The sequence below is a fragment of the Nyctereutes procyonoides genome, unplaced genomic scaffold, assembly GCF_905146905.1.
Source record: "Nyctereutes procyonoides isolate TBG_1078 unplaced genomic scaffold, NYPRO_anot_genome, whole genome shotgun sequence".
NCBI classification, from domain to species: domain Eukaryota; kingdom Metazoa; phylum Chordata; class Mammalia; order Carnivora; family Canidae; genus Nyctereutes; species Nyctereutes procyonoides.
Window position 1 is genome coordinate 35,902,122 of NW_026575049.1, and position 23,385 is coordinate 35,925,506.

The following is a 23,385-nucleotide window of genomic DNA, read 5'->3' on the forward strand; positions in this document are numbered from 1 at the left end:
TGGTTCTGGGTCCGGATCCGGGTGGGTCCCTTGCCAAATTAGGCAAGGGAACACCGTGTCCCTAGGTGATTGGCTGGGGGTGGGGATAGTACAGACGATGGGGGTGGGTGGCCCCTGGCTGGAAAGTCCTGGATGGGAAGTTTCGATTTCCTGTCTAGGCTTTGATTTACTGGAGATGATGTGGTGGTCATGGCTGCTTTGGCGGGAAAATCAGCCATTTTGACCCAATTTGAGATGTCTGCCATTTGGGGTGCCCCTGTCTCTCAGCCAGCCCAACAGGGAGGATCAGGTGCTTAATATAGACTAAGGAGCCCAGCGTAGTGTCTGGGAGGTACTTGGCCCTTGGGAACTGCTAGTGGGGAGGATGGTGAATACTGTGACCCAAGACCACCAGCAAATGAGGTTGAGGATTGGGTGCGCCTGGCTCAGGGAGCAGGTGAGCAGAGTACGCTGCTGGAAAGGTCCTTGGCAGCAGGTTGGCACAGTTCGGCGTGTAGAGTCGCTGTCCCCTCCGCCTAGATAGATGGGGACCCGGTGCCGGGGAACTCGGGCCACGTGGCCCTGTGAGCACCCCCCAGGGAGGCTCAGCTCTGCAAGTCCCCACTGCCTCCGGCTCCACATCATCCTGCATCATGGGCCTCATTTCTGGTCTTCTCTCAAAGTCCTGTCATGGAACAGTTTATCTCCAAACAATCTAGACTTTTCTTCACCTCTCAGTTCCTTGCAGTACCCGTGAGGCTGTGTTGGAATGCAGCGTCCTTTCTTTACTTTTTACCTTGGAATCATTTCCTACTTAAAGAAAAGTTGGGAGCATTTGTTATCGTTTTGCCAGATGCGGTGTCTCCCGGCCCCTGATTCCCCTCCCTGTAGGCACAGAAGATTGTGCTTCCTCATCTGCGGGAACCCTGGCTTTCTCCGAGTTCCAGAAAGGCTGCTGGAGCAGAGTGATCCAGCAGTCTCCAACCTGGAGATTTTCTACCCAGAGAAAAAGGAAGCCACCCGAGGACACAGCTCCTCTGTTTCATGCTCCGACCCTCCCTAAGGCCCAGAACCAGGGCTTTGTCCATGGGACAGCCAGGGACAGCCCATTGGAACCCAGGCTGCCTTGACACTATGATGGCCACATAGACGCTCCCTTGCTCAGATATTTCTCCCAAACTCAACCCATGTGTGCAGCTGCCAGATGCTGCCTCCTCTTGGAGGCCCTCCAGACTTTTCAGTGTGTTCACATTTGTCACACTTCCCACCTGCCTATAGGAGCCTCACACATGTCTTGTGCACCCAGGAGCTGAGTGGAGATGTGGGCCAGCCTCGGGGCTCCGTCACCTCTGGTGACCTGTCTCCTTAGTCCTGGATCCTCCAGGCTCCCCTCTCTACCCGCTGGCTCCCCCTGAGGTCGGCCACCATCAGCTCCTTGCAGGCTTCCTCCCTCCTGCCTTGTCTTCATCTAAGCGGGTGGTTTTTGGCTTACTGCTTGTGTCCACGCGGCTGTCTACCCGATCCTTGCTATGGGCAGCAAGTCCTGCCATTGATCCAATGGAATAAAAATAATGGGATGTAGTAGATCAGTCCATTGCACTCAGTAAGCAGAAATGATTCATGTGACTTAGTGATACGTGTCTTTCGGGTGGCATTCTGCATACGCTTCTTGCCAGAGTGGCTCCTCCTGTCACCGCAGTGGGAGGTTGGTCCCTGCGTCGCCCCGCCTCCGCACAAGGCCTGCGGAACCTCCTGGCCCATCTGACTTTGTGTCCAGCTCTCTGGCCCAGCAGTGGCTTTGCCTGCAGCCATTTGGAGCCCGTACTCCTACTTCCTGGGAGACCTCCCCACCTGTTTCCAAGAAAACTCTCACCTGCCCTTCAGGACCTAGGGAGACTTTGCCTGCCCTGATCTCCCCAAGAATAGGTCAGGTGCCTCCAAAAGTGCAAGCCACCTGCCCCTGTGGCTTCTTCGTAGTCAGTTGTCTCTGTGGAAGCTTCAATCAGCAGCTGAAATGCCACGGGGAGAGTATTTATATCGCTGAAGTAGCCAGACACTACAAATCAGGCCGTTCCTGCCCTGTGCACCACAGGGTAACCCAAGCCTTTCCTACCCCCCCCCCCGCCCCCGGCCCCAGACTGTGGGTGACCTCTGGCCCCTCACTCTCCAGGCATCTGGAGGGCAGGAGGTAGGCTTCATTCTATGAGCTTTTCACCTCTGGCCCAGAACTGAGCCCGATTGAAGAGGCTTCATAGTCCTGCGTGGATGTGAGATGTTGAGACCTCTCAATGCCATCCAATCCTCCAGGTTAACCAAACACAGCTTCCTTAGGCTGCACCTCCACCAGAGCCCTGAACCTTCTGGTTTTGTGCAGGCCCCACACTCTCCCCTAAGTACTTTGAACCGGGGCTCAACCATACTATTCCCAGAGCGTCCTCCCAGCCCTGGTCTGCAGGAGTCAGCCTGCTTGGTGTCAGCAGGAGTCTTGCCACAGCGTGAGGATGTTAAAGGGAAACCATGTGCCTGAAATGCCCAGGCTGGAGCCGAGGTGGTGGTCGCAGCAGGAGAGGCCAAGTTCACTTTCAGGAATGGTCAGGCCTCCCTTCCTCCCCGACGCGAGGCAGGCATTCCTCTTACGCCCATTCCATGGATAAGGCAGTGAGGAGCGACAGAACTTGCCAAGATGTGATTCAGCCCTTGCTCTACATTACTACCCTTTTTTTTTTCCTGTTTGGTTCACAGCAGGTCTGGGACTGCAGGCTGAGGTCACAAGATGGAAAGGGAACGAATCGCGCCAGTAATCCCAGCCGCGCTTGTCTCTCCCGCCTGCTCTCCCCGACCCCTGATCTTGAGCTGGCGCAGGGTGCTGAGGGTTCGGCCAGGGCAGTGCTGGGCTGGGGTCAGAGGTCCACAGCCGTCCGCGGGTGTTTTCACGGTGGTGGTGGTGTTCTCAGAGGACGCTGTGCTGAGGCAGACTCAGTGGAGACAGGAGAAGCGGTGACCGCAGCCGGGAGCCGTGCTTTCCTGCACAGCACTCACCCAGTCGGGTCTCTGTGCTGTCATGAAAGTGGCCACAGGCACAAAGATGTGGCCATGAGATGAGGAAAATACTTCCAAGACTGGGCGGGCTGTGGTGGATTCAGGGCCCCAGCAGCCCCCGGACCACACCACCCGCCAGCAGGTCAGGTGCACGGTGAAGCCAAGCCTGTTCTGTCCGGGGACAAGGGCTGCTTCATTTCTCCATCACTGGCGGAGTCCTGGGGGCTCAGTGCCTTGGGATCACACCTCTGACAGCTGGCAGGCCAGGACGCCGCCCTGCTCAGGCCACAGGCGATCCTCAGAGACAACCAGGAGGTCACTTCTGGGAGCAGTTGGGCTGCCAGGCCAGGCTGGCTCCCCAGTGCAGAGCTGCATCTGCAGGGACATCAGGGACCCTAAGCAGAGGCTGCCCTGGCCTTCCTCCCCGGCCCTGGGTACCCTCTCTGAGCATTGGTAGTCGTGAGGGAAATGCATCTGACACCACAGACTTTGTTTCACCTTATGTATTTGTTTTTCTTTTCTGCCTTCCTGGGTTCGCCTGGGAACATCTTTAATGAGCCTCTCAATAAACGCTCCAGGTTGACACCAGGGTGCACCCAGCCCAACCCTCCGCAGTGTTTACAGGGAAGCCCTCCCAGACTCAGCTATAATTAGAAGTCAATTAAATTAGAAACCCTTAGTATTGTTCTTGGAAGGCCTCCAGGGCTGTAACTCTCCTGGAGAGAGCCTCTGGCCCGGGCTGCAGACTCCTCTCCGCGACCCACCCACCGTCCTGAAGCAGGGGCCAGGCTGTGCGGCGGACAGGGAGCTGATTCCTTTGCGCCTTACCCTCCCCGCCTGGCAGGGCTGCAGGCTGGGCCTCCCTCTGCTCCTGTCCTGCCTGCCCCGGCTTGCTCCCTCGCTAGAAGGAAAACACCCAGAAGTTCACCACTGGGGTGGCTGTGTGCTTTAATCTTGCCTCAGCCCTTTTCGTGTGTTTCCAACGTCAATGTGGCCCTGAATTGCAAGGCAGCCAGCATGCTAGAAGGTGAGAAAAAGCAGCTTTTGTATCTCCTCAGGAGTTTCTGGAAAACTAACTCTGCCCCAGAGGCCCCCTGATGTTACTCGCAGGTGAGAACCTCTCCAAGGTAAGCAGAGGAAGGATCCTAGAAAGATCCAGGCCCCCGGGGCCCTGCCCCATCCTCATCCTCGTCCTTCCCCACCCCCACCCCCACCATCTCCAGCAGGGCCTCTGTGTCTGGAATCCCCTCGGGACATCCTTTGGCCTGTTCTCAGAGCAATCAGATACTTCCTCCTGAAGAGAAAGATCTTTCTTCCTGTTCTCAAGTTCACATGTACACCTGTGCATCGTTCTGACACTGACAACCGTGTGGAAAAGGAGCCTTCCCCGTCACCCCCTCAGTCCATAGTCACCCCGACCCTGTGTCACCCCTGCCAAACATATCTGTCGAAAATTTAGTGGATGTCGCTGCAAGCCTACTTCTGTGTGTACAGAAACCTCTACAAATACAAACCCAGAGCTGTTCCCTGTTGTTTCTCCTCTGCCCATTCCTCTGCTCCCCCGCGTGCTATCCCCCTCTCTCAAGTAAACAAAAAATACAATAAAATACTTTTTTAAAAAAAAAAAAGATATTGCATTGAAGAGACTAAGTTCAAGGCTTTTCTCCAGAAACAAGAATGAATTTCCCACTTACCAGGTCCCCTGCTCTGAACCATACCACACAGTGTGATATTTTGTGTGTGGTATCAGGAACTACGGGTTTCTGTGGGCAGAGAAGGCTCACCCAAATCAAGAGGGTTCAGAGGGCAAATGTTCTTGGGGGGCTTCCCAAGGCCCAGTTTGACTCCTGTCTGAGCTAGTGGTTTATTCTGGAAAGTTCCTCACACAAGCAAGCCATGAGAAGAGAGTGTACTGTTTTATCTGGAATCCACCTCAGTGTCAAAGCGAGACAGCAGTGACCCCGCAGCGCCCATGAAGGGATGTAGGCGCTCTCATGGTCATGTCACTTGTCTCCGTATAGCTAGGCTCCCAGGTAAACCTGCTTCGGTTAGAAACACAGGCCTCCCATCCTGACGATGGAAAAGTAAAAATCAATACCTCCTCCTTCAAAGCAGTGCATTGACTTAGCAGCTGGGGAAACATCTGAGTGCCGGGGCTACCCTATGTGGCCCTGGACGAGTCACTACACCCTCCAGGCTCCAGTTGTCTTGGCTATAAAATGAAGTGGTTGGACTGGTGCACACTCTTAACCACCTTGACAACAACCTGTTCTCAACAGAGAGAGGAAGAAGCTGACAGTGGGGCTGGGACAGTGGGCAGTGGAGTGGGAAGGAGCTGGGCAGACTCTAAGTCCTGGCACTACCTCCAGGGGGTGCGCCAGAGCCAGAGGATTGGGACTTTACGCTCCGTGTAAAGCCAGGCTTCTTCAGCCTCTGTGAGCGGGTGAACATTTGGTCTTTGCCCTGCCTTCAATAGTCAGCCCTCCATGCACTCTGGTCCTTTCTCCCTGGATGGGTGTGACATTGGCAAGGCCACAGGTGGAGTCAGCCCACGAGGCCTGGTCCTCAGTTTAAAATCCATCTTTTCTTTTAGAGTGTATTCACTTCCCGCCCTCACTTTTAGGGGGGCCCCTTGTGCCCCCTAGGGACATAGTGGAGGCTCCGGACTGAGGGTGGGGGCTGGGCCATGGCCAGTCAGTCCTGGGGCAGCTCAGACCCTGCTGGCACTGGGGTGCTATGATGTGTGTCTTTCAGGCAGAGCCGCAGGAGCAGATGGCTCACACAGGAGACCGCAAGCGGATGCCCTGGCTCCCCATCCTAGTGGTAAGTGCACCCTAACCCTGTGAGTACCTGCAGTGGCCCGGGAGGAGGTTCCAGTGAGAGCTCCTCTGCCTTCCATGCTACTGTAGGCCAGCTCCTGGGCCTCTCCCATGTCCGTCTGCACAGCTGTCCCTTGGGATTGATGCTGCTAGCAGCCCCTTCACTGGGCTCTTCTGAGGGCAAGAAGCACCAAGCAGCACCCAACTCAGATTAGACTTCTTGGCAGCCCCATTTCTAGGGTTCTACAGATGGAAAGGTTCTTAACTAGTTCTTTGTGTTGCAATATGCACAACCCAGCGCCCGTTGGTGAGCACCATGCCTGTGGGTCCTGCAGCTGAGGACGATCCAGGCCCTCATCATCAGGCTTCCTATGGAGAAGAGGCGGCATGTGACTGCAATCCTCTGGTCTAGAGGCTGCAGGAAGAGGGCCACCTCCTCCGCGACTCTGGAGAGGGTGGAAGTGAGATTGCGTGGGTGAACAGACGATGGGATGGCGTTTTGATGGAGCGGGGAGGGGGACCAGCAGTGAGGCCAGCTGGCAGGAAGTGAGGTGGCCTGCCCGGTTTACCAGCTGCAGTTACTGAGACCTGGCACCACACGAGCACCAAGTAACCAGCAGGCCCCGCCCTTGAGGCTCCTCCCCGCACAGCACCTGCTCAGGGTCCTCGCGTGAGTAAGCACACGTGTCTCCAGGGAGGGATGGAGACCAAAAGGACGTCCTTTCTCGTGGCAGGTGTCGCTGCTGTGCTCAGCCAGGGCAGAGTACTCCAACTGCGGTGAGAATGAGTACTACAACCAGACCACTGGGCTGTGCCACGAGTGTCCCCAGTGTGGCCCGGGGGAGGAGCCCTACCTGGTAAGGCCCCTACCAGCCGCCCTAGGTGTGGGGAGCTCTTCTCCATCACCTGGGTGGTGTCACCGTCATGTGTGGTGCTCTCTGTGCAGTCCCCAAGCTAAATCTTGGTCTGGGGTCCCCAGACTCCGTGGCTAAAGGATTTAGGCAGCGGTGAGCACAGGAACAGCTTTCTCAGGAGACGTTCCCATTTATCCAGAGGGCGATTCTTTTCCTGCTCTACTTTGATCAGACGGGTTTCAGGTCCTCTGAGTCGGGGCACGACTGAGGTCCTGCAGTGATGGCATCGTGACTCCCGAGCACGGTGCCTCCCTGTCCTGCGGGAACGGCTCCTGTGCTGCTGTTACGCGCTCTGAACAACACCCACAGCACCAGCATTCAGGGTTCTCGTAGAGATCCGAGAGGGACAGAAGCCATGGGCTGTGTCACTGGCAGGTCGTCCCCTGAGCTGGCTGAATGTATCCAGGGACTCTCAGGAGAGGAGCAGCGTCTGAATCCTAAGAGCACTGGGGACAGGAGCTCAGAGTTGGAGACACAGGGGAGTTGCAGTTAGCACAGGTCAAGAGCCAAAGGCCAGCAAAGAGAAACTTCTGGACACAGCCAGTGTGTCCAGCGCATGATGCACACAGCACACCGGGTGTGCCAGTGCCCCCAGGACCACAGGGCTAGTCAGGGCAGGTGCAGCTGCTGCCCTCACCTGGATCCCTCTGTCCTGTTCCTTGGCCAGTCCTGCGGCTATGGCACCAAAGATGAGGACTACGGCTGTGTCCCCTGCCCGGCAGAGAAGTTCTCCAAAGGAGGCTACCAGATATGCAGGCGCCACAAGGACTGCGAGGGCTTCTTCCGGGCCACCGTGCTGACACCGGGGGACATGGAGAATGATGCCGAGTGCGGGCCGTGTCTCCCTGGGTAAGCATGGCCACTGCCAGGCCTCGCCCCATTTCTGCAGAAAGCCCCCCCACCCCATCGACAGTCTCAGTGGGAGGCCTCAGGGAACGTGAGCACCTCAAGCTGCAGTGTAGCCATCACTGCTGCATTTGGTTTGCTCCTTCCTTCTACTAGGGGCAGCTCTGCAGGGAGGGGGACACGTGTCTGGATTCAGGAAGGATGGCGTCTAGGATGGCGGGGCCTGCCACCTAGAGGATGGGCAGCCCACACAGGCTCAGCTTCCAACTCTCTTAAGTGGATGTTAGTCGTAATAATCATAATAATATCTTCTGACAACCCAAATCAAACAAATCTGTTGAATACTTAGAATAAGATAACACATGTGGAATGCTTTGAAGAAAAGAAAACTAATATACTGTGTAATACACTGTATAAATCTAGTGGTCTTGGTATTCTGGAAAAATCTGAGGGTAAAAGCTATTAATTGGAACATGTGAATCATGTGGTGCCTATAATTCCACCAGTTATGTTATATATCAAAAGTGTTCCCAAAAATGCAGTGAAAATGAGTTAGCCTGAAAGAAAGATCAAATCTTCCCTCTGACAGGTAGGACACACTAGTGAGTCCTGCCTGGGAGTGGAAGTGCAGCCCAGACACCCTGGACCTACCAAGCCACAGCTGTTGCTGCTGCCTCCCTCTAGTGGCCACACAGCGCAGTGCTTGCAAGGGCTACAGAGAAAAAAAGCAGGACGGAGGCTACGTTGAGGTAGAGGTGATGTAAGTGGTAGAGGTGGTGATGGTGGTAGTAATGATGGAGGTGGTGATGGTGGAGACAATGGTGGTAATGGGGTGGCGGTGGTGATAATGCAAGTGGTCGTGATGATGATAATGGTGGTGATGACAGAGACAACAATGATGGATACAGTGGTGGTGATGACAATGGTGATGGTGAGGATGGAGGTGCTGAAAACGGTGCTGGTGATAGAGGCAGCGGTGGTGATGATAATGGTGATGGTGATGATGGATGTGCTGATAATAGAGGTGGTAGTGGTCATGAAGAAGGTGATGATGGCAATGAGGGAAGTAATGATGATGGAAGCAGTGGTGGTGACGACGGCAATGGTGATAATAGAGGCAGTGGTGGTCTTAGTAATAGTGACATTTTTTAAAAAATGATTTTATTTATTTAGTCATGAGAGACACACACAGAGAGAGAGAAAGAGGCAGAGACAGACAGAGAGAGAAGCAGGCTCCGGGCAGGGAGTCTGATGCGGGAATCGATCCCAGGACCCTAGGATCATGCCCTGGGCCAAAGGCAGGTGCTAAACTGCTGAGCCACCCAGGGATCCCCAGTTGTAGTTACATTTTGAATATACTCTATACTTTGCAACCTGTTTGTGCACATTATCTTTCTGGATCACTGTACTGAGTTAAGACAAGAAAGGAAGTAAGAAGGGTATATCCAAACAAGAACATGAGGCATTATTCTGTAAGAAGAAAGAAGTACAAAGAGGCAGAAAGACCCACCAGCCTAAGAATACAAGACCAGTACTCTAACCCTAGAGCTATGGAGGCTTCTCCTTCAATCTAAGAATAGACTGGAAGTGAATAACTCTTTAAAATGAGGAGATCTTACAAACTTGCAGAAATTAACCTTAGGTTAGTTTGTTACAGAGAAGCACTGATTCCCATGACTTCCACTGCCATCTTGCTGCTGGTGACCATCCCCCACCCCAGGGTCTCCAATTTTCTGTCTTCAGTTCAGACCCACCTCCAGAACTACAGACCTACATTTCCAAATATCTGCTTGACAACCCCATGTCAGTGTCCCTGACATGTAAATCAAATGTATTGGTCAAATGAATGAAGAAAGCAGGGAAACTTTATTGCAGGACCTTATTTTTCAATATGCAAAAAGCAGGTAGCTATAGTTAGGAAAGGTATTAGACTGTTTTCTTAAAGGATATAATAAAAAGTAAAAGTTCTGTAACTGAGAGTCTTTAACTTAGTTGTTGAGGTTATTGTGTTGTGGGGGCTCCACCAAAAGAAACATGTTAGAAGAAGCAGAATCAATAATTCCCACCCAATGGTACAGTCATTCATTGAGGGAAGAAAGACATGGTTCTTCTTTGCTGTGAGGGAGTGGGACGAGAAAATCAGTGACCACAGCATAGTGTTGTGGGTGCACAGGGTGTTTTAGAAGTCCAGGAAGGACCCCTCCCTTCATGGTTAAGGAGGTGGGTCAGGAGGGGTCTCAGAAGACTTCCCAGGGTGATGTTGGGACGGTGGGAGTTAGTCAGGCTAAGAATTAGGACAGAGCTCCCCAAGATGTTCAGGACAAAGCTCAAAGAGGCAAGCAACTGATGAGATATGGAACTGAGGATCCTTCTGCCTGCACAGAAGGCGCCCCTGTGGGGGTGTGAAGAAACCAGCGAGGGGGGCAGGAGCCAGAGGGAGAATAGCTCTGGAAAATGAAGCTGAAGACACAGATCTTTAGGTTGACGCTGAAGCGGGCCACCGTGCAGACTTCCAAGATGGTATAGAATACAGTTGGGTTGTACCTTAGAGGTTAGGAAAATGTACCGTGCAGGGAAAACATGGGAGCCCAGGGGCATCGTGAAAACCGGGGCAAGGTGAAAGCCTTGGAGGTTGGAGGGAGAGGATAACTTTGAGAATTCATTGGAAGATGGAGAGCATTGACTGAAGTTTGCAGACCAAGGGCATGGGGGGTGTGGGGAAGGAGATTTTGAAGAGGAATCTGTCTGCCTTGTGTAGACATTGACACCATTTGCTAGGAGGTGGAATACAGGAGGGGTAGGGATTTGGAGAGAAAGTGGAGAGAAGATGGAGGAGGTAAGTGTACTTCTGAGGTGATTATAACACCCAGACCAAGGTATCTGACACATAGATGGATAAACAGGTATGAAGCTTAGATCAGATCTGGAAGTCATCTCTGCATTAATGATGTGGGAGCTGCTGGTCCACAGAGGCTCCTCTGGTGAAGCAGCTTAATAGAGGAGGAGAAGTGTAGGTGCACAGTGAGGCCTCGCCCACAGCATTGCTGGCTCTGTCCCAGCCATGCAGCCGTGGCTCAGACCATGCAGGCATCCCACCATGGTCTGTGAGATTCAGCCGTAATATTATTCAAGATGATCTAAAAGGGGCAGTGATTATGCACTTTGAGCAGCCTGTTGCATTTTTACCTAGATCCACAGAGTTTTTAGCCAGAAAGCCCAAGCCCTGGGACCAGTATCATAAATAACCGTGTCCTGGAGACAAGTGCCAGGGCTGTCCTGGGGCAGTGAAGGCAATTTCCTTGGCCCTCAGACATTTCCCAAAAAGGGATTGCCAGTGGAATGGTTGTATGTACCCTGCCTCTAAAAGGCTTCAAAAGGCAAGGATAACGGTCTGTAGAATTATTGGGGATGGTGGCATCTGTAGTCTTAAAAGGGTCTACCCAGCTCTGAAGGCCTAACTCCCTCCCTACTCCGTGAGAATAGCTGCCTGCTTCTTCTACACCTTGTCACCAGCACCCAGGACCCTTGCTGAGGGGATGAAGGCCACTGTGCAGGAAACACATCTTGACTTGCATCTCAGTGCGTCCTCATGTTGCTCCATGGATGTGAAGATATAGTTGGTTTCCAGTTGGGCCCTGTGGTGTGATATGACCCCTCAGATAAGTGACCCCCAACCCCAGGCCACTGCAATGGGAGGTACCTACTTTATCTCTGGTCCCCCCCACACACACACACACAACCCTCCTCTTCAGGGCTCTGTGGAGCTTGGTGCTTGTCAGAGGAGGACCCCAGGGCCATTCATGTCCTGTCACCCACCTGAGGTCTAGGGAACAAATAAAGCTCTCATCTGTGTCACAGAGGAGGATGACAGGGAGTTTGGGTAAGCTGGTGCCATTGGTTCACTGAAAGGCTGTTTCCCTTTCTGAGTCCATGTGGCTGCCAGGCCACTGTGCAGGCCATCTCAGATTTGTCTTTCAATTTTAGTATATGTGCTGCTGAAGCGAGCACTTAGATTTGTCTTCCGAATGCCACAGGTTGCATTGGCCCAGGCCCCCTTGTGGTTTGGCAGGCATGCTCTTCTTATTCTTTGCCCTCTGTTGCGCATCGGTATGTGCCCAAGATGCTGGCAGCACAATGAGCATACACGGCTTTCCTGTTGAGAAAGGTTGTGTGGGAGGACTGGGAACAAAAACAAAAGAGGAAGACAGCTAAGGTTGGGTTCCATGGCCCGCCTCCCCCCACGCCAGGGCATCATCTTACCAACAGCTGGCTGAGGCCCATCTCACCTTCTGCTGGCCACTCTCCCAAATAAAGCACGTTAAGAGGACCAGGAGAAGGCCACAGTTGTACATGCCGCATTGTGTGGGAAGACAGAGCATCTAATGGCTCAACGGCATCCATTACAAGCTTTAGGGGAAATCTCTTGACATAGAGGAAGTCAAATCCCTTCATGGAAGGTTCTAGAGGCCCTATTTATTATTTTTTTTAAATATTCTATTTATTTATTTGACAGAAAGGGAGAGCATGAGTGGGGGCAGAGGAGCAGAGGGAGAGGAGCAGACTCCCCACTGAGCAGAAGCCCTATGTGGGGCTTGATCCCATGATCTGGGATCATGACCTGAGCCGAAGGCAGACCCTTAACTGACTGAGCCACCCAGAGGCCTCTAGAGACCCCACTTAAACTGAGTTTTATCTTGGTCTACTTACCTTTGTCAACTTTTGAGGAAGAAACCAAAAAAAGAACCAAGAAAAGTCAAAACCTAGACCAAAGCGTAGGAAATTAGGCATCCATAGTGGGACCTGCTACTCTCAGGCAGGGCCACAGAGCCCTGCATGAACACCCAGCTTCAAGCTGACAGGACCCTGTCAGACAGAGGCAGCCGGACAGTTATTCTGAACTCCTGCAGGGCTGGATGAGCGCTCTGGGTGGAAGCTACGGCAAGAGTTGCTGAGGTTGATCCTGAAGGGGAAACTCACACTTGGAAACGTTCGGAGCAGCAGTGCACGGGGACTGGGTGAGGTCTCAGGCAGTGCAATCCCACGACTGCCACCCGGAGCTGTGTTAGGGTTCTAGATGTGTAGCCTTTGAGTGTCTTGACTAAGTTATTTAGTACACAACACGGCTTGGTGCAGATACGTGCTCAGGACAGAAGGCCCAGTGGGCCCAGACAGACGCCCTCGGTGCAGGGGGCGAGGGGGACAGAAGGGGCCACGGGCTGAGGAGGGCAATGGACTGCGCCCAGGTGTGCACCGTGTGGCTCCAAGGCCCACTCTCCCCCACCTCCCCACCTGAGACAGCTTGGCACCCAGGTGCTAACCACAGCAGGCTTAACTATGGTTCTGCTTTTTAGATGCACAGAACTCCCTCAGGGCTGTTTTCCATGTGCAAACTCTGAATTTCTGTGGGAAAGCACTTAGTTGCATTCACTGCCTTTTCCAACCAATGCTGGCCTAAAACCATTCACCCTCGGGACTCAGCGCAGGTCCTAGGAATACAGATGTGAACGAGGCTCCCCCTGAGGGGCTCCCAAGACAGTCCGGGCTGGAGACAGTCTGGGCCCAGCAGAAGAATGTGCTTGAGGAGGCAGTGAGGAGGAACTCTGAGCCCCAAGCGCCAGCACTGGGTCTGCAGAGTAGAAATCTGGGGGTTGACCTGGAGCCTGTCACCCTCACAAGGCCACACGTGAACACAAGCCACCTCCTGGGAACAGATGCACCGTAGACCCTGCTGTCGCTTCCTGTGTCCCAGGCACAGATGGTTCTACAAGGGTGGCAGCGTATGTATTTGAGAGAAGCTTTTTCCAGAAGGCTTAACTGGAAAACTGGCTGTTGTGGCTTCTCTGAGGGGTGTTTTGAGATGGTTAATTAATGTTTAGGAGATACACAGGGATCTTAGGATAAAAGGCCCTGAGGAAGGGGCAAGCAATTATGATCATAATGTTATTGGTAATGGTCCAGCTTACGGCAGCTGGAGTCCAAAGACACCCCCCACCCAGCAAGCACTCCTGCCATGCTGCCTGTCAGTGGGGGCCTGAGTGTGCACGGCTAATAAAAAGGAGATTAAAAACCAACCATGTAAAAATCCAGTAGTGGAGAGGGATTTTTCATCTTTTGAATTGTAATGAAGGAAAACTTTGGCACCAGCTCACCTTACTTAATCGACCTCTCACGCTGTGATAAATAGCTCCATGATCACCACCAAATGTGTGTTTATGGAAAGCAGGCACGCACCAAGAGAAGTGCCAGAGCCTGCAGGTGGAAAGGAGCCTGAGCCGTGAGAGCTGGGGGCAAGGACTGCTGGGTGGATGGGGTAGCAGGTCCTGCCCAGAGCTCTGCTCCAGGGGGTGGCAGGTCCTACCCACAGCTCTGCCCCAGGGGGTGGAGCTCTGTGGAGGTGGGGGTGGGGAGTTCTGAGAGTTAGCATGGCCACCAGAGCTGGCACATTGACGCTGGGAAGCTCGAAAGACGTGCATCAGTGAAGGTCTTCAGTCTTACTGTGAGTGATTTGTCCCTTTCCTGCAGAATGTGCAACCCCAGCACAAGTACTTGCCCTCCGGCCGTGTCCAGGTCAGGTGCTTACTGAGGGGGGAGCAAAGGAATTTCAGTCATGACCTGGTTGTATGTCAGGCCACCCCTAAGGCCTTCTGCATTGACCTCTCCAGGTGCTGCTGTCCTGTCCGCTGTGGCCAGCTCTGTTCTGTCTCACCAGGTGTGCAGGAGGTCTAGGAGGTTCCTGTGTCCTAGGGGCTCATGGACACATCTGCCAGTGATGTCACCAGGCTAGAGGCTCTGAGGCAGGCACTCACTGGGTTGGGGGTGGGGGCACTCCTCCTCCAGGGTTTCTGGCTCACCGGCTGGGACACCCAGAGAGCTAATCAGGTTCTATATGTGGTAGGTACACAGATATGCCAGGGACTGATGTGGGTGAAATGATGATTGCTCACACACACTGAGCAAATCCATCAGTGAAGGAACCAAACAGGAGAGTGGATGGAAAGGCACAAAGTAGCTCAGTATTGGAAAAAGAATGTTCCATTTTAAGACAGGCTGAAAACCCCCAAGGAAACTGTCGTCAGAATGGGCTGCTGGCTCTGAGGGCTCCTGATTCCCATGGCACCTGTCTCATTCCTGACTTTGGTTATGCCTGGAGCATGCCTAGATCATGGGCATGCAAGTGGTCAGTACTTGCTTGTGCTGACACCTGTCTCACCTGTCTGCTTTATCTTGTCTCTCCCTCCCTGTAGCTACTACATGTTGGAAAACAGACCCAGGAACATCTACGGCATGGTCTGCTACTCCTGCCTCCTGGCACCCCCCAACACCAAGGAATGTGAGTGCTCTTGTCCTTCTGTCATTACACTGGTACCTCTCATTACATGGTGCTGTAGAAGGAAGCCAGTCCCAGCACCTAGGCAGATGAACTACAGGGGAGGCGAAAGCACAAATGCTCCCGGGGCCTGGCCAGCCTGCAGCAGGTCCACGAAGGGACATTGGCTATAGCTGAGCTGTGAGTCAGAGACAGGTCAGGCACCTGCTGCCTGGTGCAAATTTTCTCATCTGTGACATGGGAGCACTAAAATCTGAACTCCCCCCTCACTTCCCTTTTGTGCATTATTAGAAAAAAAGCAACGAGATCACAGTTGCCAAGCTATTTTCCCAACTCCTACAAAGCACTTACACGAATGCAAGTTCTCATACATGTGTTTTCAAACCAGGAAAGGCCAAGGGAAAGGTGAGGAGTGGTCCCAGTGAAGGAACCAGATTTCACGAAGCCACGTGAGCGGTGAGGCTCACGGATTCAGAGTCCCACCCTGGGCTCTTTCTTGTTTTCTTTCTGTTTGATTCTCACTGCACATACCTGTGAGGAAGGGGGGTCAGGGACTGGCCTCTGCTCCAGAGAATGCAGTATAGGGCCACTTGGATCCAAGGTCTGGAGAGACACCATGGAGGTGGTGGATGGACAGTTGGCCCCTGGGCTGCAGGAGCCCTTGTTTGCCCTCCCCCAGCCCCACTCCCACTGAGGCAGAAGAGGGGCTGTGTGAGGTCTCTCCGTTAGGCCCCTGCCCCACTTGCTCACAGTAATCCTGCCCAGGAGAATAGGATTGCCTTATGAGCAGTGGGAGGTGGGGAAGGAGGGCAGGAACAGCCCTTGGAGGAGGGGGAGGAGGCACCCAGGTTGGTGTGTGGCAGGGCCGCCCAGGGTGGGGGGCACCCTCTCTCTCCTAGATTGCCTCAGTAGATGTGCCGGCAGTCATGAATTTGTGTTTTAAAGCTGAGCTTTGTACTCGGCTGCATGCTCGTTAATTTACACATTAGAGGAGGCCTAAGGTTTCAGAGTCTGAAACTGGCCTTCCGGCAGGCCCTGCAGAAAAGCCAGCTGCGGCCTCCAGCTGGGGAATCCCAGCCCACTCAGTACCGGACAGCTCTGGGATGGAGTCCTCACTGACAACATGTCAGGCACACCCCACCTGCGTGAAAGGCTCCTTGCCTGTGGATCCTGGCAGACCAGCTCACACATGAGGAGTGTCCCCATCCAGGGCACCTCTTGCCATCCAGCAGGGGGATCTGTCACATGGAGAGAAAAGGCAGAGCCCTTGAGTCCTAGATGCTTCGAGAATGAGTACATCCTACCACACCCTCCAGCCTGAGCTGCTTCACTGGAAACCAGCTCCCAGGAAGCCTTGTAGCACTTTGTAGCAGCCAGCCCTAAAAGAGGCCCTCAAGGACCCTGAAACGGGGTCAGGGCACAAGCCACTCCGACCTCTGTGTGCCGGTATGGGATATGAGGACACACGACCAGCTGGGCTTTGTCGGGTGGTATGGTGGACGGAGGCCTGCCTGGGTCAGGGCCTTGAGTATGGACATGAGGCTTATTCTCTCCAGCTCTGGGCTTGCTCCTCCCCCTGCACCTATCCTCAGTCCAGAAATCTGAGCTCAGGCTTCTGCTCTGGAGCAGCACATAGAACCAGAAAAGCTGGTGATGACCACAGCCTCCATGAAGACCCTGGGACTCAAACTCTCGGGGCTGCCCCTGACGGCCTCACCCCAGGAAAGAACTGGATGGTGGGGAGGCCTCCTGGCCTGGCCGCCCCAGCCCACCAGGAGCTGCCCTTCTGGAGCTGGCACTCCGTGGTGCAGAGCTCCTTGGCCTCCAACCTGAGATGTGTCCTCTGATTTAGAAGTGCTCTCCCTGGGCCCTTGGGGCATGAAGTCACTCTGAGCCACAGAGTAGCAGATTGTGCAAACCCACGGTCAGAGGACTTGGGACAGATCCTGGGGAGCACATGGTGCACGTTGAGGTCTGGAGCAGACCAAGGGCGATGGGCAGCTCCCAGAAAGACAGCTGCGAGCAGGGAGCCCCGGGTGCCCTGGTGGGAGCTCCTCGGCTCTCCTGCACCCCCAGGGGTAACCCCTCCACTCTGTGCAGCAACTACTCTTCCATCTTAGAGGAAAAGCAGCTTCTCTACATGGCTTCATGAAGTGTTGGGTGATGGGGCTGCTGGTTACAATCATCTTGTCTTTGGGCCAGTCATCATCCCTGATGAAATCAGAAGTTAGTGCAAATTACTGCAGAGCCTGGTGCTCAGGGGCTCTAAAATACACTGCAAGCCTCAGAACCTCTGTCCATGCCTGTTTCCTCTCCTGCACTGCTGAGAAGATGCTATCCTGTCAGGGTGCCAATAGGGCTGACACACCTGTGCCCCAAATACTCTGACCACTGAAGACACAAAGCAGGTATGAATGAGGACTCTGCTCTCAGCACTGGAGTGCAACAGAAAGGCCCTCAGATGCTCAGGACATCCCCCCACCCCCCCACCCCGCCAGGTCAAGAGCCTTGAAAGTAGCGCTTCCCCTTCTTCCCTCTGGTGACAGACCCATCAGGAAAGTGTAGAGCTTCCTTCCAGATGCTGCAGTGACTGCAGCCACTTCCACTCCCATCACCGTTCGTCCTGGCAAATCAGCACAGATGGGAGAAAGAGAAGAAGCCCTTCAGTCATTTTTCAGTGAAGTCAAAGAGAAAGAACCACTTGGAGAACCAGCACTGTCCAGTTTTCTTTATTTCCTGCACCGTCCTGAGAACTCATGTGTGAGGGCTGTCCCATGCCAGAATCCACGTTGTGGTGACACAGAGGCGGCCTGGTGTCATAGTGAGGAGAGATGGCGTGGCTTTGAATTTCGGTTTCATTATGAGTTTCTCATCTTGGGAATGTTATGTAACTTTGTGCCTCAGTTTCCCCATCCTTAAAATGGGGCTGTCTCAAGATGTAGTGAGGGTGGGACGGTGTATCAACTGCATGTGAAGTGTCTGCCACAGTGCCACCCACAGCATTCAGGAAGCAGATGACAGTTCACAGCCCAAGTGGGTGTGCAGGGCCCTACCCCAGGTCTCCCTGGGGCCCATGGGCTGCACCTCACATCCCTACCTCCTGTCCTCCATCAGCTCACCTGAAACCAGGCTGCCAGGAGCCCTCCCTCAGAGCATTGGAGGGACCAGTGAGGCAGCTCTGGGCCTGGAGCCTCATGCCATCGTCATCATTTTTATTATCCCTCCTCAGTGACCCTGAGCCCTGCATCCAGCCCATCCAGGATGGACTTGCCTTTTAGAAAGTCCTGCTCAAGAAAGCTGTGGCGAGTTTCATTCAGATGCCATCATGCGACGCCCAACAGCGATGCCACTCAAATGAGAAGCTTTGGTACCCCCAAATGCCAGCAGCCAGCTGTTTCTAACAAAGGGTTTCTCAAACTTAAATGCATACATCTGTCACCAGGGTCCTTCTAAAAAAAAGAGATCCTGGTACAACAGGTCTGGGGAGGGATCCCAGACTGTGGTTCCAGCAAGCTCTTGGGGAACCTAACTTAGAGCAGCCAGCTTCATGTGGCTCTGCCCATTGTTCCAGAATCCACCCCTGGGGGGTTCTGGGCCGATGCAGCAGCCAGGGGCACCGTCGCTAACAACTCTGAGAATCAGTAAATAAATCCACCCTGCTTGCCCCACACTGAGAATCCCAGTAGTCTTTAGTACATACGGCATATTTATAAATTCTGTGGATTAACCACCCCAGAAGCCCCCTAAATCCTGTCGTCACATGGAGCCACATGCTTACAGTTCCCAAAACCTCTTGAGGAAGGTGGACGCACAGTGAGTAGCACGCAGCCCCCCCACCTCCCGCACCTACTGTGCCCAATCAGTGCTGCTCGAACACACCGGTGAGGTAAGCGGAGCCAGGCCCCACTTAACTTTCATTTTAATGTAGACTTTATGTGGAAATCTATGCTGATTTTCTGGGACTAGTCTTCATCTACCTTCCCTTCCTCCTATCCTAGAGGCCCTAATCTCTGTCTGTTCAGAGCTAGGCTCCAGTGGGCGCATCGTACAGGGCAAGGTGACCAGTAGTTGACCACCCAACGAGAACACTGAAGGCCATTTTCATCTAATGATCTGTTCCAAGGAGGCCAAATGAACCCGAAACGCGTGGCACATGTTGGCACAGAGGGAAACCTCCCCGACACCAAATACTTGTGTTTGTGCTGAGTTAAACCTCATCGGACCAGAGCGGAACCTGAAACAGGAAACTTGCCATGCAGGGACCTGGTGGCCATGGCGTGCTGTCCTCAGGGATCTCCCATCATGCAGTCTTCCTGCCCACCCTCCCTCTCACCCTGGCATGTGCTCAGAACAGAGTGGTTTTTGGTGGGCACCAAATCATGATGCACTAGAGCACACCTCGCCCACGTCTGCAGCCCAGGGCCAGTCAGCCGACACGGGCTGGAGCTCAGTTCGGGCAATGTCTATAAAGCAGGGTGGGGGTACAGCCCTGCTTGCCACCTGAGCAAGGACGGGAGCCGCCCGTTGGGTGTGAGGAGACGTGCGTGCTGATGTGCAATGGCCTTTGCACAGTGTTTGCTGACGGTGCCATGTGAGCAGCCCTGCCAGCCAGTGCACAGGCCTCTCACAAAGTCTGTGTGCAGCCAGGCTGTTCTTATTGTTCCTCCCTGGACTGCAGGCCTGGGCACATTTCTGCCCCCAACCCCAGCCCCTGTCACCCGCCCTGGCCGGCAAGCCCTGGCAGAAAGGGACAAGAAGAGACAAAGATGACAAGTCCACAAGCAGAGCCCACAGGTATTTTTTTTTTTTCCTGAGGAACAGCTTAAGCTCCCTTGAGCCCCTTCCCAAACAGATAGACTAGCTTTGTTTTCAGCGTCCTGTTTGCTTTTAAAGAGGAAATCAGGTTCTGCTCAAAGCTATGCCCCATGTCACTTTTCTCACTTGATGCTGTTGAAGCCTCCCTCCCCTCGCTGGAGGGGAGCCGCACACGGCAGAGCCTCTGGCCCTGGGGTGACCACATGCAGGCCTCACTGGGTGCACCCTCCTGCCAGCACCTTCCAGAAGGCCGCCAGTTCTGAGGCCTGAGGAGAAGGCTAAAGGGAAAAGCAAGGAGTTGTCATGAGTTTGGGGCTGGGAGGAGTGAGAAAGTTTCTCTTTGTCCTCCAGAAAAGGCAAAGAAACATCTTTAGGCTCTGGACACCAGCAGGGCCCCTCCCTGCGATCACAGGTGCAGGAGAACCTTCCAACTGTCACCGACAGACGTCCTTGCCCCCCCTTCCTGCTTTCTCACCTCATGGGCAGCCACTACAGGAGGAAGGGTATGGCCATGGGACCCCAGAGCCTGGAGTGGGGGGGCCTGTCTCCATTCAGGGCAGGTCAGCATTGGTTCACGGGCAGCCTATGCTGCTGAGTGCTTGGGCACCACGGGCGGGCCGGCTGCTTCGGTACCCCTGGCACCCTCAGCACACTTGTCTCTCAGGGTGGAAAAGCTAAGTGGGGATCCCGGGGACCAGCAGTGGAGAAAGTAAGGAATAAGCTGCCGCCACAGAAGTCATCAGGCCTGCGGGGGGAAGGGATGGTCCTGTCCATCGTGCGTGGGTCTGGGCCCACCTACCACTACCGTCCCCATGGGAGGCCATCCTGCAGGTGACAGAGACCAGGTGAAGGTGCAGAAGCCAGGAGCTCCACAGAAGTTGGGTCCCTGGGCTCCAGAAGCAGCAAATCCCCAGGGAGGAGACAGCTCTGGCACCAAGAGCTCTGCTCCGAGCGTGGGCTGGGGGGGCACAGAGGGGCACCTGTGGCTTCTGAGCAGGTCCTGCCAACAAGCCTCCCCAGGCTCCCAGGCCAGCCTCTGTCCTGGGGAGCTGGGGTGGCTATGTGCCCCCCACCCCTCAGTGCCTCCCCACGGTAGGCGTGTTGTTTAAAGGCCCACAACTTTACTCCCTTGCCTGCAGATGACATTTCTCATCCAGTGACAACAGTTTGATTCCCGGCCCACACACGTGGCAGTTGGGCCTCCCTGAGACCCGTGGGCCCTCCCTGCGAGCCAGTCCTCAGCCTGTGCCCATTCCCTCCCAAGCCTCCCTCTGTTTTATTTGCAGAGATTTCTATTTGTCACCGGATCCTTATCCGATGTAAGGATCAGATGTTTCTGGCCATGCTCCCTGGGGACTGTGTCTACTTGCTGGACACAGATGTGTGGCTAAGTCAGCAGCCTGCCAGTGGTCCCCATGTCCTGGGTTGCCCCACACTGTGTGCACAGGCAGCTTTAGAAATACCAGTCACACAGTGTGGTTTCTCCAGAGCATCTTCTCTCAGAGAAAACATCCATGTTACGCAGGGTCCTCAGGGGAGCCCCGAGGCCGGTGGGCCAGGGTCCCTGCCTCAGCCCCGCTCCCTCCTTGCTAGGCTGGCTGGGGACCACATGCATGACTTGTAGGGAGGCCAGCTCACCCGCCCTGACTCAGGAGTGTGCAAGCTCTCTTCACGAATTTCTCCAGGATGGCCACCGACAAAAGCGAGACAGAAGGAAGTATATTTGAAATACAATCATTTTTATCAATGGCGAAACTCAAGTCCAGCCTAAAGGAAGGTGGACCGTCAGGACGTCGTGTTTTCTGAGGCAGAACACGTTTGCTTTATTTTAACCAAATAATGTCTTATGGCTTGATTGGTCACAGAACCAGCTTCAGTTTAATCTCTGCTAAAGTGATAGCTTTTAAATAGAGAAGGCAAGTTTTATGAGTCACAGTTTCAAACGACAGCAAAGTTCATCTCTGCTCTTTATAAACCGTTAAGTCACAAGTATTTTTTAAAAAATGAATCACAGGAAAATCCTAAAGGGAAACATACCAAATTGTCAACCTCAGGTAGTGAGGCTGTCAGGGATTCTTTTACTGCTTTCTTGTGTTCTCATTTTTTTCTGATTTTCAAAATGGCATGAATTACTTTAATAACTAGAAAAAGTATCAAAAAACGTTCCACTTTATGTCATTGAAGAAATGTCTCAAGTACTATTTCCCCCTAATAATACTGTATGTATATATATATATATATATATATATACTTTTCTCACCTTTAGAGATGGCATATATTTGACCTCTGTCCATAGAAATATTGAAAAATTGAGTCGGTGAAGCAGCACTGTTGAGTCCTAGCGGATTTACTCCTGGGTCTTCTTCAATAACCTTGTTAGGTCAGAGTGCTCTGAGGGATTATGAAACACTCTGAGGAATGAAAACATCCCCCTCTCCCGCCGCCCTCTACCCCGCAGCACCCACATAATCTAGAATTCTGTCCCCTGGAAAGCAGCTGCACCTTGCATCCTCGAAGGCGGGGCTGGTTCAGGTCATCTGGGGAGCATGCAGTGACCGGGTTCCCCTTGCAGGTGCAGGAGCCAGCTCCGGAGTGTCTGCCAACTTCCCCAGCACCTCTGGCAGCAGCACCCTCTCTCCTTTCCAGCACGCCCACAAAGGTAAGGATTGTGCTCCTGCAGCTGCAAGTAGGGGCTGGGGTGGAAGGGGCGGGGAGGCCAGGAGGCAGCGGTGAGGAATGGCGCTGGGACTCCTGGTGCCCCCAGCAGCAAGAGGTCATGACCTCTGCAAGGAGTGGAAACATCTTTCCATGGTGCCCTGGGCCCCTTAGAACACTCCAGCAAGAAAGGCACATCCCTGGGGCATGGAGTGGTGCTCAGGGTGCAGGTGGTGGACAAAGAATGGGCTTCCGGCCGTGGCTGGGTCTGAGGACAGGCTGGCTTTCAGATCAACCTGTGGAGCCCCACATGTTGTTGTTGTTGTTGTTGTTTTTTAAGATTTATTTACTCATTCATGAGAGACACAGACTGAGAGAGAGGCAGAAACACAGGCAGAGGGAAAAGCAGGCTCCCTGCAGGGATCCCAAGATCACAAGCTGAGCCAAAGGCAGACTCCCAACGGCTGAGCCATCCAGGCATCCCGCCCCACACTTTAATGTTCGTTTCCAAGAACTACATTTTGCTAATTCTTTAGGGATGGAAAGGCTTGGAGGATGGCAGAGGCCCCCAGGGCCCTGATTTCTCTGAGATCAAGGCCCCACGCGGACCTCTCCTGCCACTTGGCAGGTTCACTACCACCCATTATTGGAGCACATTTAGGGCCCGGGTCTCAGTGAGGCTCAGGGCACTCCAAAGTCCCACAGTGCGCTCAGCAGACAAGCCTCAGCATCGCCCCCCAAACCTGACCCTCCTGCACATTCATGGAGCATCAAAGCAGGAACACTTTGCTAGGATACATGAGTCTCATTTCCAGCAGGCCCAAGTCAGGGGCGGGAAATAGCACACAACAGAGAATATTAGAGCGTTTATATCACCCATACCTGGCATCCAGATGACAGGACTCCCCACGTGACAGCCTGGCTGGTTTTCTTGCAGACACACTTGACCCGGGAGGGTGGGTGTGGAAACTGGCAGCCCTGGGGAAACGAG

The 23,385-nt window shown here is 53.7% G+C and overlaps 1 protein-coding gene across 4 annotated transcripts in view; it reads left to right on the top strand.

Annotated features, from left to right (window-relative positions):
• The window catches only part of EDAR (ectodysplasin A receptor), a 97,170-nt gene that overhangs the window by 53,886 nt on the left and 19,899 nt on the right, over positions 1–23,385 (top strand). For all 4 annotated transcript variants that reach the window (XM_055329487.1, XM_055329488.1, XM_055329486.1 and 1 more), the window contains exons 2-6: positions 5,773–5,841; positions 6,572–6,694; positions 7,419–7,600; positions 14,842–14,927; positions 22,312–22,398. In XM_055329487.1, coding sequence (XP_055185462.1) covers positions 5,791–5,841; positions 6,572–6,694; positions 7,419–7,600; positions 14,842–14,927; positions 22,312–22,398 — 529 coding nt within the window. In that variant the 5' untranslated portion in view covers positions 5,773–5,790. The remainder of the gene's footprint in view (positions 1–5,772; positions 5,842–6,571; positions 6,695–7,418; positions 7,601–14,841; positions 14,928–22,311; positions 22,399–23,385) is intronic.